At 39.1% G+C, this 18046-nt stretch overlaps 1 protein-coding gene across 3 annotated transcripts; it reads right to left on the bottom strand.

The window, feature by feature from the left end:
• Positions 1-5301: 5301 nt before the first annotated feature.
• nup37 (nucleoporin 37) lies at positions 5302-17473 on the bottom strand. Of its 3 annotated transcripts, none has more exons than XM_067427288.1 (10): positions 17355-17473; positions 16790-16995; positions 14426-14550; positions 13063-13135; positions 12598-12692; positions 6484-6574; positions 6178-6359; positions 5751-5801; positions 5576-5669; positions 5302-5497 (listed from the first exon to the last, which is right to left on the bottom strand). In XM_067427288.1, exons 2-10 carry the CDS (start codon positions 16943-16945, stop codon positions 5384-5386), a joined length of 981 nt encoding a protein of 326 aa, XP_067283389.1. In that variant the 5' UTR covers positions 16946-16995; positions 17355-17473; the 3' UTR covers positions 5302-5383. The 3 variants fall into 3 exon arrangements, with proteins under 3 accessions (XP_067283389.1, XP_067283390.1, XP_067283391.1); XM_067427289.1 differs by having other exon boundaries at positions 16790-16961; positions 17355-17467; XM_067427290.1 differs by lacking the exon at positions 17355-17473 and adding an exon at positions 17217-17285 and having other exon boundaries at positions 16790-16961.
• Positions 17474-18046: the final 573 nt, after the last annotated feature.

Consider the following 18046-nt stretch of genomic DNA (forward strand, 5'->3'; position numbering starts at 1 on the left):
TTCATTGTATTAACTCAAAATTTTAATTTCAATGAACTCAAAATTTTAAGGCAACCAGGTAACTTTTTTTCTAAATAATTTTTTACAGTGTGGAAACACGACATGTGCGCGCGCGTGTGTGTGTGTGTGTGTGTGTGTATGTGTGAGTGTGTGTGTGACCCTGAACCACAAAACCAGTCATAAGGTTATTCATATAGGTTGAAATTGAGATTTATACATCACCTGAAAGCTGAATAAACTTTCCATTGATGTATGGTTTGTTAGGATAGGCAATATTTAGCCGATAGCTATACAACTATTAACAAATCTGGTAGCTGGGAGTGCAAAAAATATAAATATAAATATTGAGAAAATCATCTCAAGTTGTCCAAATTAAGTCCATAGCAATGCATATTACTACTAATAATGCATTTATGCTAGGGAATTTACAAAATATCTTCATGGAACATGATCTAAATATACTAAAGAAACAATTATAATTTTTGACCCATTCAATGTATTGTTGGCTATTGCCACAAACATACCCGTGTGTCTTATGAGATGTTTTGGGCTCCAGGACCACATATGTCTATATATAAAATATATGTAAAACTGTTTTGCTAGTATGATATTGCTTAAATGCATCATAAATGAATCATATTTCCTGCTTTGGCTCAAGCAGGAAAAGAAAGCCAACTTAACCCAACTTTTAACAGATTGACAGCTTGTGGTTGCACTACAGATGGTGTAGGTCGGAACAACTACGCAACTGTTCCATTCATACTAAAAGATTAGGCTACCAGGTCACAGCATATTCCTCCCCACTGGCCAAAGCAACAGGGCAAATCAAATACACCATAAAATGAGCAACGAGGTCACTCTGTCCTGGAATTCATTGAGTTCAGGGTTAAATGAGGTTCTATCAGCTGGCTGGCCTTTGTTTGCTTTGAACATGCTAGTGAGAGAGAGAGAGAGAGAGAGAGAGAGAGAGAGAGAGAGAGAGAGAGAGAGAGAGAGAGAGAGAGAGAGAGAGAGAGAGAGAGAGAGAGAGAGAGAGAGAGAGAGAGAGAGAGAGAGAGAGAGAGAGAGAGAGAGAGAGAGATTGTCAGGAAATTAATGTAATAAATGTGGGACAGAGGAGAGGAGCAGACATCTGCTTTCATGAACCAAATTCAAACTTAATCGTCTCTCGTATTACATCTCATTTTACACGCCGCTCAACACAATCCACAAATCCTTCAGAAAACTATAGCTTGGATCTGAATCCATTACATACAAAACAAATGTGCATTGCCATAGCAATACAATAACCACTGATGCTTCCAGTGAAATTCTACACAAATCCCAAATGCTTATCACGTCACATCAGAACAGACAAAATTGTACCTTTTAAGGTACAAGTGTCTGTCACTGGGGCTGTACCCATATGGGTACATTTTTCTACCTCTAAGTCAGGGGTAGGCAAGTTCAGTCCTAGAGATTTGATGTCCTCCAGAGTTTATCTCCAACCCTTCTAAGCCACCACAGTATAAAACGTATGCCTCCCAGCATGCATCGCAGCATCGCAGTATGTCGCCGTTGTTGTGATTCATCCGCTGATTCTTGATATCTGTGTGCGTCTAACTCCCCCCCCCCCCCCCCCCCCTTAGAATGTTTTTTAAAATCTTTATGATTTTATGATCTTTGTGATTATTCTTTTATTATTTATATTCAGTGATGAGTTTAGTCAAACATTATTCTTCATGATACATTTTGTTTATGGCTTTTTTTTGTTTTGAACAATTATGTGTTTTGTATACACTGTAACAAAAAACACAAAGTTACTTACAAATCTAAGTCAAACTGCCCAACTAATGGAAACACTGATCTCCATAATGGTAACCAAACACTTTCAATGAAACATCAAAATCTAAACCTCTGTTAATTCTCTGCTCTTTCTATAAATGTCTTTCAGGGTTGGAACCAAACTCTGACAGCAACTCACTTGGACCGAACTGAGGAAAGCGATGGTAGGCCTATAGTTGACCCTAAGAACCAATTAAAGGTACTGTTAGCCTATATGTTTTTTTTCTCCAAGGAACAAAATTGTACCTCCACTATACCTTTTTTTCTGAGAAAGTGTAATATTGTGGGCATTGTATAATCAGGGTATTCTCACAAAAATGCGTATAAATAGTACGAGTGTGCAATGTCGTGGAATATATACGCCAAAACTCATTTTGGCGTGTCTATGGCACGCTGTTTTTCGCGTGCATATGAGACGCATTTTATGGCGTATTATACATACGAACCCCCCACCACCCTAAACCTACCCAAGCGCGTGTCATATATACGCCATATATAAGTCTTGGTCTTCAAAATATTTTATCCAGGACAGCCCTCATGAAAATCTCCTGGAATCAAAAAGAGCACTCCTTTCTTTTGTTCTTTTGCTTTGTCTGTACGTAGTGAATCGGATTATGCCTCTGAGCCATGCGGAAGCTCTCAACCTGGTTGGAGCTGCTTTGATCATGGTGATTTATTTAGTCATTAAAACTACTCGCCAACTTTGAAGGCTTAAGGCATTAAGCCTTTGAAGGAGGGCTTGCGTAGGCTTTATTCTTAATGACAGAGAGCATCTGCTGATGAAATGCATAGTGTAGCCTAGCCTACTCTATCGCAACACTGCCTCTGTTGTGTCATCTTTCCTATAAAAGGCTGACACTGGATGATATTACAAATAAATAAATAAAAAGATCATTTCCTATATGATGTATACTCTAATCATATATTGCATTTTGAATAAAATACTTTTGGAGCCCTTAATAATGCAATGCCTCCAGCCACCAGATGGCAGTCTTGGGTTAAAAATTGTGCGCAATGAACTATTGATGATTGAAGGTAGATTTTGGGAAGGTGATCTTTACTATATTCCCTAACAATCCTTCTTTTTTCAGGAATTCTCAGTTTTCTGTCAGAAAGTTATTGTATATTTTGGAATAGTGTCCCTTGTGTGAGGGAAGAGGCTGACATTGATTTCTCGAAGCTATATGCAGCTGGTCCAGGACCAGCCCCGTTCAGCACTACCAAAGCCTCGTTATAGACCACATTGAACTTATTCAAACAAAGCCAGTAGACCAGGAGAGCAATAGCATGTTATGATTGCGGATAGTGGTGTGCTTCTGGGCTCCAAGAATCATACAGGCTTGTCTTTAGGGTTTGAAAGAGTATAGGTTCATGTCTCCCCATTTCTTGCACCCGTTTCAATCACACCTTAACACCTAGGCACAATATACCCTACTGTTACAAATGGAGCATATGCAAAAGTTAAAGGAATTGCAGAAAAACTTTTCCAGGGTTGCTAACACTTCTTGTTAATTTCCATGTCTCATTAAAATAATATTTCATAATTTCTTCTTAGAAAATTTGCAAGTCATGAGGTGAATGCAGAGAAAAAAGAGGAAATGATACCATACGACCTCTTCACCCCTTGTGAATAACAAGTTTAAAATAAAATAATGTCATGACAACTCTCTGAGTGTTTGGCATGGTGATGAATATGACAATTTTGATATGTTTATGGTCTTGGTGGAACAGATCTAGGCTACTACGCTGCTGCTGCAGAGCAAGTACAGCACTTGCTACTTCAAATACATACACAAAACACTACTGTGAGCAAGTAAGACATGCTGCTGCTGTACAATATATAAAACAGGAATTACCCGTAGCAGATCTATACAGGTGGAGCTGAGGAAGGTGGAGGGTTTCTGAAAGTGCAATGCACTGTTACAGCAAATTGTGGCCAATGAAGTCTCCATTTGCTCCCTAAGTCATGAATCAGTATATTGTATTCACAAATTCGAGGATGCTGGATAGCAACGTCCTCATTTTACAACATCATTACTTTTATTTATGAACAACATAAGAGCAAATGTCTTTCTGACATCATTGTAGTGTTATTTTAAGTACATTATGATAAATACTTTGCGTTTGACATATATGTGCAACATTTTAGCCGTAAATAAATTATAAATGTTAGACAGATTATGTTTTATTACTTATCTGGCGATTATATTTATATATTTATGCTGAAATATAATTTTAAAAAATTGTATTTTTAAAAACATCTATTGTGTGTCATTGTGTATAGTGACTTTATTCAAGTTTCGCACTTCAGAACATAGTGAGCATCAGTGCACCCTGGTTTTCATGGTGCATTATGGGACATTCCAGTGCTTGGAAGGATTCTGCGATTAAGACAGCCCTTAAAATGGCCGAATCCCTAAACAATGCCCTGACTACTTAAGGAGCTGATTGAGACGCACCCCAAGATGTTTGAAAGTTGAGCAGAGTTCATTGGCTGACACAGCAGGTACCAATCAGCTGTGCCATACAGAGAATGTGATCGCAAGCAGAGTTAAGGACCAATCAGCCTTTGCCATTAAGTTTCATGACAGAACTTAGAACTAGAATTTATTTATGAGGTGCAGTTCTCCATTGTAATTATTTATGATTTGATAACAAACGACAATTGTAAATAACACTTTTTATCTTTGAATATATAGGATTTGTATGCTCATGTATTTAGAGGTAAGGATAAAACAACATAAATATAGGAAATACCTGTAATATATATATATATATATATATATATATATATATATATATATATATATATATATATATATATATATATATATATATATTCAGTACAAGAAATCAATTTGAAGCATTTTATTTTTTAATTGTGGATGTTCTTATTTGTCATTGACCCAACTTTTCTACCTTTTGGCCTCATACCTTCCTGCCCACACATGCTTAGCACAATTGACCTGAGAGAACCCTTGTTCCCCCCTTTGAGACTCCTGTGCTTTTCTTGGAAAAGCATAGCTCACGCCGCCTTGTGTTCCCCCTTGCGCTTTAGTTTCCCATGCTTGTCTTCATCTTTAGGGTTCAACTGCTGAAGCCCAAATAGCATTGCGTCTGTCTCCCCCACCACACATGCGTCACGGTCGAGTGGAGGAAGTTCCCCTGTTGTGTTAGGAATGGGACTGCAGATTATTATCCTGGTGGAGTTAATGAGATGGTCTATATTAGCACCTGTACAGTTTTTTTTTCCTAGCACGCAATCTTTCTGAAACAAAAACTGCCAGCTCCTGCCGTTTGGCGACCTTTGGCTCAACTTTAAGCCAGCTTGGCCGAACACCACACCAAAAACACTGATACAATGCTTCGCAGAAAAAGGGAAAAAAATTGGGGAGAGAGAAAAGTGTCTCGTTTCCCACAATTGTTAGTCTGAGTTCTAACCCAAGTGACTTATAAAATAAGACACAGTGGAGTAAATACAGTGACAGCACATGAAAAATATTACTTTATTTTTTGAAAAAGAAAAACAGAAACACTCTCCATTTGAATTCTATCCAGGTTACATCTCCGTCATCCAGAAGAACAGCTTTCGGTCCCCACCGACAACACAAAGAGGCAGGGTCCTATGCCAGCTTAGACCAGCCCCCACAGATGCTGAACCAATCATCACAGGCTGCAATGACAATTGTGTACTATGAGGCCTGAGGTAGTTGGGCAACACATAAACAGACAAGTACGTAATTTTACAAACCTGTGGATGGCCCAGATGATGCACCAATAACTGACTGTTTATTTTTCCCGGATAGCCTGTGGTAGTGAAAAGATTCTCATTTGCCCTTGACCATCTGTAGAAGAGGCCACCAACATTATAGTCATGAACACATTTCAACAAATAATGAATAATCGGATCTGTAGTAACAATTTACCTGAAATGTCTTGCCTTGCCAACATGAGCTGGCCTCTTTTCAAGTGGATAACTACAGAAAAACACATCAGTATTATTTACAGACAGTTTAATTGACTCCCACATTACATCATGGTCAACATAACTGCTCATTTGAATGTCATTATGGTGATTTAGTGTGGAGGAGTTCATGTAAGACCTAAAAAGGTTTTAAGGCTCGATTCTCTATTTTTGCCTATTTATTTGGTCTCAGTTTGATGTGTATTGCAAATTATGGACCAAATCCTGATTCTCAGAAAGATAAACGACCTAGAACAGGGTAGATAGTAGACAATATGTCTGGGTCATGCTGACCACACAAAACATTTCTGCTTTAACAGTAACTCATCATGACCAACATAACACATCATGAACAATGACACTGACCACAGAGACAAAAGTGTGTTTACCTGGACCGGGTAATGTCCCAGATCACCCAATCATTAGCCACCACAGCTCCAACCTTAATAGTGTTTGTGAGACACCAGTCAGCTGACATGAGCGGCATCTGCCCACTGTCCAGAGACAGAATGGCATGTTGTGTAACAAGGTCATAGAACCGTATAGTGCCTTTCTTCTCTGCCACCATCAACTGTATCAAACAAAGATATATAATTATTTATTTTGGTATACAGTGGGATCCTTAAGTCTGAAACCACAGTGGGACTCAATCAAAACAATCGACAGGATGAATATTATGAAATAAAATTTCTGACCTTACAGATGTCCTCGGGGTGCCAGCAGACGCTTACACCAGGGGAACGCAGTCTGAATGAAGTGGTTTCATTACCATCAAGGTCCCACAATCTTCAAAAAGGAAAACAACAATATAATCTTCAGGTAAATACAATAAAAAAAAATGCAGAGATAGATTTTGTGACACATTATGTTACAGCTGTCCACATAAGATAAAGTACAAAGATAGTATTTTGTAGGTTACATTTTACATGATAAACAGGGATAAAGTCTCTGGTAAAACTACTAGGGAGTGAAACAAGCCATGTGCACTTTTAACTATGTGGAAGTCTTTTTTGTTTCCCCTACTTTAATTTCCGGTGTTAAGAAATTTTAATCTACATTATAAGCGGTGCAATAAAGTTTGAGATCACAGTGACAGAGGTAATAGGCCAGCAACAGTAAAAAAAATAATAATAAAAAATACTGAGGTCATGAATGGGTTATTACATCATCCCTGTCCTCATGCGTTCTTACCCTTTCAAAGGCACACACAAACTAAAAAAAGACCTGTCAGAAACAAGACACTAATCAAAAGCAGCATAATCCTAATAAGAGCTCAATTAAGCACACAAAAAAAAGCCAGATGCTAAAAATAACTTGATGATGAAAAACCATACACCACTAACCTAAAATGAAACAACAGTATAACAGAAGTCTACAGAGTTTGAATACAAGTTCAACAAATGTGGATTTTGACCTATAGATGAGAATAAGACAGTAGTGGTACACTAACATTTAGGGCACTTCAATCAAGGTATACATTTTATAAGTATGTGTGTTCCTTGGGAATCAAACCTATGACCTTGGAGTTGCTAGCGCCATGCTCGACCAGTTGAACTGCAGGAACCCTTGCCTGCAGCTGACCTGGAGAAGCAGGACTGCCAATACCTCCCAGTCTTTTCTTCCCAGGCACAGAAGCCTTTCACTCCAAATATGCTTCTCGAAGTTTGTAAAGGCACGCTAGGGCAAGTACAGATACAGCAAGAGGCCTGCAAGCAGATGCAATAAATCATTTGGACGGAGAAGACTGGAGATCAGATTCTGGATGGTTTCACTGGAGATCAGATCTTGGGTTTACCACATCACAGGGGCGCGAGTGAAGAGAACCACAAGTTCCCTCTAATGAGTTGAAACCGTGGAGGTTTTCTGGGAAAGCGTGGGGGCAGAGAAAGAGAGGGGGAAAAAAAGAAGCCCTCCATTAATAGGAAAGACGCACAACCGCTCGGTAGATGAGGTCACTGAGAAGTCTTCATCGAATGAAGGCCAAAAGCAGTCCAAAGCCTGTCTGAATGTCAACCGTGCAGTTGGGTAGATTAATATCTTCAGCTGGGTGGTACTTGGAGGACATGCCTCATGCTCAACAGCTCACAGACAGGGGTCTTTGTAAGTACCCAAGCTCTGTCCAACACATTTGCCAGGAACTCCTGAACTGTCTCCCCTTGTCTGGGGCATCTCTGCTCTGATCAAGCTCCTTTGAGTGAGGTTTCAGACCACACCACACAAACATGGTTAAAACCCCTTTACTCAGAACCCCTCGCCAAGCAAGAGTTCAATTGCACGCAAAACCAAAACCACCAGCCCTGACAACCACCAGGGTATTCAAGGCGGCGAAAAGTCAGCTCTCTACAACCCTGAAGAAGCCAAATGAGGATTAAGACACCAAGCACATAAAAAAAAAATCGGGACACATCACAGACAATGTGCTCCTGCTATTGCGTAAGGCTTTTCAATGACTGACGCAGCATTGTGGGATAATACGCAACAGCCATGTACAATACAAGTTGAAAGCGATGGAAGTGTTTGAAGTCATGGAAGATCTAAGAGGGAAAACAAGGGGAGGGTCTGTCTGGCTTGTCTGTGTTTTCCCACACTGCACAACCGGGAAGCTGAGCTGAGTGTGCGATGTGATTTTTAGGATGAGGCAGGGGTGAGAAATGCTGAAATTGAGTTAAGAACTGTTGAAACAAACATTTATGGTGGTGACCAGGTCAGGGCCTAATTCTTTGTCAAATACGATGTGAATAACAGTTTAGACCGGACCTAAAACAACAGTGTTAGTAGTTTTCTTTACATTCAGGTGCTCTCAGTAGCCAAAATGAACCTTTTTTTGTGGTCTAGTATAATTTATCAGTCATGAGGGAAATTACAAGACGAACTCCCTAAACAACCATCGTCACTAGACATACTTTATAGAACATAATGGCTTGGCTTTAAAACCAAGTAAACTGGTTCATAGTAGTACCATAGGAGTGCATATGACTATCTTTAGGGTAGATATTCTAAGATACTAATATGCACCCATTCGTTGTTAAGAAGGTACAAATGTGTCTCCTTGAAGGTACTCCCTAGTGAACAAAATAGTATACTTAAGCACAATGTATTTGTATGTACTTAAAGGTGCACTATGTAGTATTTTTGCAGTGAAATATCCAAAAACCACTAGGCCGGTGTTATATATTTTGTTCAGTTGAGTACCTACAATATCCCAGATGTTTCCAACTATTTGTAAATTGTGAGAAAATTGCTATTTTAACTAAGGACAGGGACGTTTCAGCATTTCATTTGAGGGAGTCGCCTGTCAATTGCATCATATCTGCACTACCCTCGGTTTCGGCTTTTATTTGGCAGGAGCGCTTTACTCTTAGCAGTGTGAACAAGTGAATGCACGGAGTAACGTCATAACGTTGTTTTAAACACACTTAAATGTATCTAATATGATAAACAGAGCTGCATTACCTCAAAATCATAACCGGAAGAGCGGATCTGTGCAGTGTGCAGGCGCCCGGCGACTGTGTCCTGTCCCGTCATAATAAAAGTCCTGGTATTCGTGAGGCGGGTATTTGTTTAACAATCGCTCCAGCAGCTGTGCTCAGCTCCACAACACTCGGTCCTGCTCTACTTTAGACTACAGTAACGTTAATAACCGCATGCATGAACGTGATTTCTGCCTGAGTCCTATTTTCCACCGGCTGTGATGAGAAGACCACATCTCCCAAGATGCTGCGCTCACACTTTGCGTCATCAAACTACGCATTTGTTTTGAATAGGCGCCCTCCAGTGGACGGAAAGTTGCATAGTGCACCTTTAAGTATAACTAAATGTATTATTGTCACACTATAAATTTGTATACTTAAAGTCTTTTGGAACAACTAATGCACTAAATGCATTTTAGTTGTACAAAAGCAGTGCTGAAGTTTTTTAAATACAGCAATAAAAAATGCAATAAATATACTTGTTTGTATATACTTGTTTGAATCATGAATCAATACGCTGATTCATAACCGTTCAAATCTTTATTTGAGCATTGAAAACAAACCCGGAAGAGAAGACGATGCTGAATAAAGTCGTAGTTTTTGTAATTTTTGGACCAAAATGTATTTTCGATGCTTCAAGAGATTCTAATTAACTAACCGATGTCACATATGGACTACTTTGATGATGTTTTTATTCCCTTTCTGGACATGGACAGTATAGTGTGCATACACTTGCATACGCTCTCGGACTAAATATAATATATCTTAAACTGTGTTTTCCAAGATGAACGGAGGTGTTACGGGAGTGGAACAACATTAGTCATTAATGACATAAATTTTATTTTTGGGTAAACTAACCCTTTAAGTACATCGATATAAATGTATTTGTAGTATATGCTAAATATACTACAGATAAATGTATATTGATGTACTTCAAATATCCTGCAACTATATTTAAGTATATTTATTTTTCACTAGGGCTGCCACAATAATAGTTGTTGCACCCCTTAAAGTATTTTTGCACATTCGTTCTGACAATATAGACAATTTAAGGTGTCACATGCACCTTCGGAAGGTTTTTTCAAACCATAAGCAACAACATTTTGCTGCCTTCCAACCAAGGTACCTTGTGTCAGCTTAGCTGCATAGTAAAGCCAAACTCTGTTGCGGAGGGTTTGTTCAGACCTGCTCCTGGAGGACCATCATCCTGCAGAGTTCAACACACCTGTGCTTAAGGTGGCCCTCTAGTAGCAGAACTGGAACCCCCTGCACTCTTAAATTTAATTTGTAGTCAAATCTCCTGTGCCCATTACGCGAGTTCTATTTGTGTCAAGTGGAGTAGCTATGTTTTAAATAAGTTACTTATGATGTTCTATTCTGGATCAAACCACTTTTCTACACAACAGAACACTCCTTGCATTACCTGTCATTCTCTAGAACTGCAGGTATGCCTCATTCGCCTACATGAACTCTGTCAACTCAGCATTTCCTTGTGTGACCTGCTCTCCCAAAAGTAATCAAAGTAAACAAGATGCACTCTCTATTCAGCGTGCGCGCACACACACACACAGAGAGAGAGAGAATTACGTAACACTAGAGAAGATCTGAAACTGCTTGATTTTAAGGGTGATTCTATGATTGAGGTGCTCAATTAAACCTCAATGGCAATATCTTAAAAGGCAGGAAAGATAAAGCTTAAATACATATGTAAAAGAACACAGCGCACTTCCATGCTTTCTGATAAGGCTGAAGACCAGCTGAGTCTTGCTGGATAAGCAAGTTAAGAACCCTTGTATGGACATGACCACAGCATCCCCATGCTGCTAAATAGAAAAGTTGGTCTTTTCCGCAGGGAAGGTGTCACACATACAAAACCATTCCAGCTGAAAGCCACATTTGTATCAAAAGCACAGTTTGTGTGGCCTGACTGGAAAAGGTTCACTCTTTCTCTTTATATTAACCTGATCTTTCTCCTGTTCCACCTCGCTGTTCCTCTTGCGTCCCATATTTTCTCAACGTGACAGAATTTAAATCTTTCTGCAGATGGAGCGCTCTACTGTTTTCTCTGGCTCCACAGAAGAGGGAGACTGAGGCTTATGGCGGATATTTCCTGCTTCGATCCCTTGGCCCCTCTCCTCTCCAACCAAACACACTATCTCTGACACAAAATCTACTGACCAGAGCAATATATAAACTATCTGCAACTAAATTCTGATGGGCATGTGTAAAGTATGGTATTGGAGGGCACAATGGTTAACATTTGGCTGTTTTCCTTATGAGCATGACCACAACGAGACACCAAATCTCAAATCATAATATCGAATCTCTCATTTGAGCTGGCAGCTCAGGATTAGAGATATATGGTAACTGCAGTGGTTTGCACCTTACTGTGCTGTTGGGTGGGCCATGATTTATTCATAAGAAATGGTTATTTAATCAAAATAATAAGCTGCTTCTAACCGGGCCAGTCTTATGGCTGTTAGTCATTACAAAAGAGGTTTCAGCACATCCAGGTTCCAGCAGAGAAGAAGCCCATGATTGCCGAAGCTGCAAACTGAAACGGTTTCACAGGCGCTGCGTGCACCAAGAAATTCACTGGATTCGCAGAAGAGCTTCAAGCATGCTGATTTCAGCACAGACTTGATGGGAAAGATGATGGTTAATATCAAACAAAGGATGTAATATCTACTAGGCAAATTGCACAGAAAGGGCAAAATCACCTGATCATGTTGAGAAAACATGGTTACACCATCCAAACTTTAAAACGTATATCATAAAACTTTCATGGCAAGGTCTGCATAAAGGATCCAGTTGCTGAAATTTGGATGTCTATAAAGGAAAATTGCCGTCTTGGTCCTCATCCACCTTGAAGTCATTAAGGCTTGCAAGCTCGGAAGACTAAAGCCTGGCCATTGAGTTGTGGCAGGCCACAGCACTACAACATTCAGGTGTGTCAGTTACATAGCTCTGACGCAAAAGGGAAGACCCGAGACTCCAGGAGTGCTCTCTTACATTACCTCTGACTGCCAGGAAACCGCACTTACCTCAGTGGCTGATTGGTGGGGCCACATTCAAGGAGCTCGTTAACTGTGGCCGTGGAGAGGAAAAGCCACGGCTACTGATTGGATTTCCACGTTTAACCAATTACTAAGAAAAACTGTGCGAGCAATTGGCGGTTGACGCTTACACAGAGCAACGGCGAGCCGTGTTGTGTTTAGTGTTGGGTTTCAGTGTGGAAATTTGGTCAAGACTTTCTGCATCATTAACAGAGAACAGAGCACACTCACACACACACACACATTTCGCTTTCTCATACTCATACACTAAAGTGCAACTAACCTGCAAGTGTGGTCATCGCTGACAGAGGCTATTTGCTTTCCTTCTGCAGGCTCAAACACTAGATGATTTATGTAGCTGGTGTGGCCTTCCATCACCTAGGCAACACAAGAAATCCAAAAATTGGAAAACAACATTCCTATAATGAACATGTCGGCCAAGGACAAAGACAAACTTTTCCGTACAGATAGTTGGGTGTACAGTCAACACCTTGAGACAATATTTGCAAACCTTTTTTGAGTGTGATGCTCATGGATAGTTCATAGATCTTCTATTCCTTACCATTTGAGCTGATTCATGGAAATTAATACAATTTTCCAATTTGATTGCCATATTTGTTACTGAAATTTAACAGCCAATTAAAAGCACATTCAAAAAGCACATTTCGATATTGACACATTGTTTAATTTTATATCACCAGCAAAATCACTGTGAATATATTATGAATTTTCAACATAAAAGATCTACCTTTACTTCACAGCTGTTTTGGAGATAGGATGTCCACAGCCTGATTTTTTTGTCTGCAGCTGTGGTGCAAAACCTGAAACAGGAGCAAAAAAAAACATGGATACAATAAAACTGCATTTTGTCACCATCATGTATGTGGGTGTGTAATAAACCACAGTCAGAAGATAAAACAGTGGAGAGATTAATAATGTTAAAGAGAAACAACTAAAATCAGAATTTCATCACGCCATTTTCACATTTGTCTGTTCAAAATCCAAACAAACCTAATAAAACAGCTCTGCCACTAATCAGGAGCAGCAATTCTTCATACAACTACACAAACTCACACTTTTAGTTAGAGAATCGCACGCACATTTTAATGTTCCTATACCACACACAGTGTTCTTCTTACACCCTCTATCAATCACATGCGTTCTTGCCACAAAAGGTCCAATTACAAAGTTCTATCAACATGACAGTCTTTGGCTAGATTGTTGCGCAGATGGCATAACATCACAGCAATACCAATCATTTACATGGCAGAAGTACCAGCAGAAAACCAGTCAACCTGTCAATAACCTCTGACTCTGTGTCAACCCACACGCCCAGGAAACCTCAATAAGATCTCTAGTACTCCGTTCCCATGATGTATAGCTAGGGAAGAAGAAAATAAACCCAAATAAGGGCCAGTGCACACAATTAAGCACGCTACACCTTCCGCCCTGACCACAGCATGGCCAGGAAATAACTCTGCCCCTCCCATGCTGCTAAAGCTACAGGGAACTTCCCCACCGGGAGCAGAACCCTCCCAAATTCACAGCTTAAGGAAGGACATGTCAGACTGACAACATCTTATTAGACTCTTGATACAAACCAGATCAAACTACAGCTGTGACAGACACTTTCCACTGCTTGAAATGAACATACAAATCTAGGTAATGAATTGATCCCTGGAAAATAGGTCTCTCAGTGATAAAAACATGTTCTGAGAAAGCACATTTATTTGAACAAAAATGAGTATGTTTGTGCATGTGTGGTAAAATATCTCAACTCTCAAATATCGCAATTGACTCTGACATCAATTAGGAAGGGAAATTCAATAGTGCAATTCAGAGAAAGCATGTTTATGTAACATTTAAAAGAATATCAGGATTTGTGTGGTAAAATAAATCAATTATCATATGCGGTGTCTGAGCCTCTAATGAAGAGAAGAAAGCCGGCTGTAGATGAAGAACTTTATGGTGGCTGACATCAAGACCTGTGCTCCCTCTATAGATCATCATAATTCCACATCTTCTGTTACAAACCAAAGTCACATTATAATCCATCAGTCTCATTCGGTTTCACCTCTGCATAAAAAAGCAGTGCATGTTCAAAGCCATACCTGATGACCGGAGGGAGCTTGTCCAGACGGGTTTCGGGGCTCCATGCGATGGCGTCCACACGCACTCCATGCACAAACACTTGCAGAGAGGTGAACTCTACACCGTCGACCTCTGTGTCTTCCTCCTGCACAAATACGAAATCACTAGGCTGTGGGCACCATCACTCAAATGCTGACATACAGACATTACTTATAAAAACAGTGTTAGATAGATATGGATGGCTGTAAACATAACAGTATACTATTTCTATAGGATGAATACTATGTACTTTGGCTGCATGTGAAATTGCATACGCTGAGTAGGTACTTATTTTTCCTTGCCACATTTAAAAAGTATATTTTGTATATTTTATGTAGTATGGATGTCTGTAGTTTGAATGCAATGCAGATCACATGACCTACAGCAGGACTTTACTTACATTACAAATCCTATCCTGTGGCCTCGCATGAGTTTTATGAATACTATAAATTCGGACATACTATTTTTCCCACAGTTTTTTTTTATAGAAGGGAAGTATGCATTACCGGATGCAGCACTTATACACATTTATGAACATCTAAATTTTCCAGACAACCAGCTACTTTCGCCAAAATTGGAAGTTTAAAAAAGTGCATCCATCCATTATAAAAGTAATCCTCAAGGGTCCGGGGGGTTATTAAAGGCCTTCTGAAGCAAATCAATGGTTTTTCATAAGAAAAAAATATCCATATTTAAAACTTTATAGAGTAAAATATCTAGCTTCCACCAGACCGCCTTCTGTATTCAACTTACGAAGCATTTGTAACTCCTCTCGCAGTTCAAAAATGCTTACACCTTGCCTACATTGCATCAGTTACGCTTTTTCCATAAGTTGAATACAGAAGGCAGTCTGGCAGAAGACAGATATTTTCATTTATAATGTGTTAAATATGGGTATTTTTCTTACACAAATGCATCACTTAGTTTCAGAAGGCCCCCTCCACCAAATGAAGATCATCCATCCATCATAAACGTCATATGCATCCTCCATCATGGATCCACTTTTTTGATCTTCAAACTCATGAGCCTCGTTCACTACCATTATAAAGCTTGGAAGCGTCAGGATATTTAAAACTTAAATTGTGTTCATCAGAAAGAAGTCAGTCATATACACCTAGATGTCTTGAGGGTGGGTAAATCATAGAGTAATTTTCATTTTAAAGTGAACTAATCCTTTAAGCAATATAATGCTTTTAAGAGCTGCTTTAAGAGTTTATTTCATGTCTAATATAGTTGATTGCAAAATATTCTGTCAATATACACAACTAATTCTGAAAGGCAGTCAATAGGAAATGATACTTTAAGAAACCAGAAAGGTTTCTGATTTGGCCTACAGAACCACGGTAAGGAGTCTTGACACATTTTTTTTGTTTTTTTTAATTAAAGGCTGAATCCAAATTCACCCCCTACACTCTCAAATAGGGCATTATTTGAAGGGAAGACATTTGTAGTGGTGTCCAAAACCATTACGTGCACTCATTGAACCCCACATGCTCTGCAATAACGAGTGTACAACTGATGCACAATTAACGGTTGTCTGAATTTTCTCACTTGTTTTCATTCACTCCTTCAAGTGAACTGTATTAGTAGATTAACAGGGAATAGCGATTTAGGGTTTAGGAGGGTTATTTCGGATTCAGTCAGATTATACTGCACAGTACGCTAGTATTCTGTTCCTAACAGCCTCTGAATTTCATGTAAGCATAGATGTTTTTGTCAGTAAAACTGCTTGTGGTTTTGTCCACTTTGCACCCGCATACTATCCACCAGTAGTGTAACAATATATTGCAATACAAAAATGCAGCAATATGTATCGTGGATAGTGACAATCTGTATTGTGTTTAGTTCACTCAAAATGAAAAAATTGTTTTAGTTTACAGAGATTTAGTGTCAGTACTACATTAAAATAGTATATATTATGTTGAATAATGTATAATAATGCAATGGGCAGATATTTGTGATTGGTAATGCCAGATGTTCTGTTACCAGTAAAAGTCCAAGCCTATTCATCCCCAATGCAAAGCCAAATTTAGCATTTTAATCAACAGTACACTTTTTTGTTAACCTTTTATCATATGTCTTGGAGTATCGCAATAATATGCCATTGTGATATGTATTGAAATGTGACATGAGGGTACCTATCGACACTAGATAAGTTATCTTGAATACTTTTTAGTTCCACCTGTGATCAAATACACCTGAACTGGTTCATCAATGTTCAAATCACAGACAGGTGTGCTGGAGATGGATTGTAGTGAGGTAGAGCTCCACAGGAGAAGGTTACAGATTATAGAGCGTTCTTACCACAGACTGATCAATTTGGTGGACAACTGTTCTTAACTTACCTTAAAACGACAAGTGCCTACGACCACATACTGGTTTCCTCCATAGGCCAGGAGTGAAGCAGGTGAGCCGCAGGCAAATGGACTGAACTCCACTACATGAACATAGTCCTCGCAGGGCACTGTGTACGTTGCAGAACGAACTGTTTCATCTGGCATCTTCCATCAAATGATTCTATTATTTAGATGAAAAGGGGTTACTTTCCCTTCTAAATAAGTAACAGGGGAGAAAAGAAAATTCAGTTTATTTGGAGGAAAATGCCATAATGTTCTACAAAAGTACAGTATAACTTAAGTGCTGTATTAAGATGAAATGTATAAGATACTGTGTAGACAAATATCTTCCAAATTAAATAATAAACTCTAGAACTTAATATCTATTGTACCTCATATCATGTTATGCAATAATGAATGCATTACTAATACTAACGTTACTTATTTATTCACACTGATCCATACACTTCTCTGTCGAAGTTGAAAGTGAACTACACTTGCAGCATAGTGACGTGCAGAGAGCCTAGCCGATTCATGCGCATGGAAATAAATAATAAAGCTTTATGCGACAAACCTGGGATAACTTTATGAAGTTCGTCTGGTCGAATGAATGAGCTGAGCTCATGCGGCTCTTGTTCTCAGCGCGCTTTCTGGTCACGTGACTGCGTTTGTTTTCTTCCAGGTTAGTGACGTAATCGTGACGCAAGCCCATATAAATATCAGGAAAAGATTGTGTGCCTGCTATAATGGGGAAAATATGTATTAATGCACTGCTTTAATGTTTACCCAATGCACAACTTTTGTTAACTTATAAATAATAATTTATGTTGTTTGTTATTATGAATATGCTTAATAAAACACACAAACGATATAAACAAATGCAAAACGCACTGATTCATGCTTAAGTTTATTGCCAGTAGGGAGTATGTTTTAGTTTCTATAAACGAAGTGGAATTATTTACTCCGATTTATAGCCCTGGGGAAATGCCCTGCACTCATATAAACTGTGTTTTTAAAGAAATTGTGGATATAGCGCTCATATTCTTCCACATGACAATGAGGTTTTTCTTTCTTTCTCAAGCTACATGCATAGATGTCAGTTTGAAAAAAAACGGTACAGTTCCGTTGCGCTTTTGACTTCCTGTTTGGGGCGTGACCAACATCGCGCTCTGTGATTGGTCCAGGCGTCCAGGCATGTGGATTTAAATTTACAGGCTGCGCACCAGTTTATAATAATTTACATTTACTGGCGTCTGTTTTCCCATA

This window comes from Pseudorasbora parva, chromosome 20 (assembly GCF_024679245.1).
Source record: "Pseudorasbora parva isolate DD20220531a chromosome 20, ASM2467924v1, whole genome shotgun sequence".
Taxonomy (NCBI): Eukaryota; Metazoa; Chordata; class Actinopteri; order Cypriniformes; family Gobionidae; genus Pseudorasbora; species Pseudorasbora parva.

Coding starts and splice junctions, on each gene's coding strand:
- nup37 (XM_067427288.1), bottom strand. CDS start 16,945: ATGCCAGATGAAACAGTTCGTTCTGCAACGTACACAGTGCCCTGCGAG. Junction 12,693..13,062: donor AAAACAGCTGTGAAGTAAAG/GTAGATCTTTTA, acceptor TGTGTTGCCTAG/GTGATGGAAGGCCACACCAG. Junction 5,670..5,750: donor GGCAAGGCAAGACATTTCAG/GTAAATTGTTAC, acceptor CCTCTTCTACAG/ATGGTCAAGGGCAAATGAGA.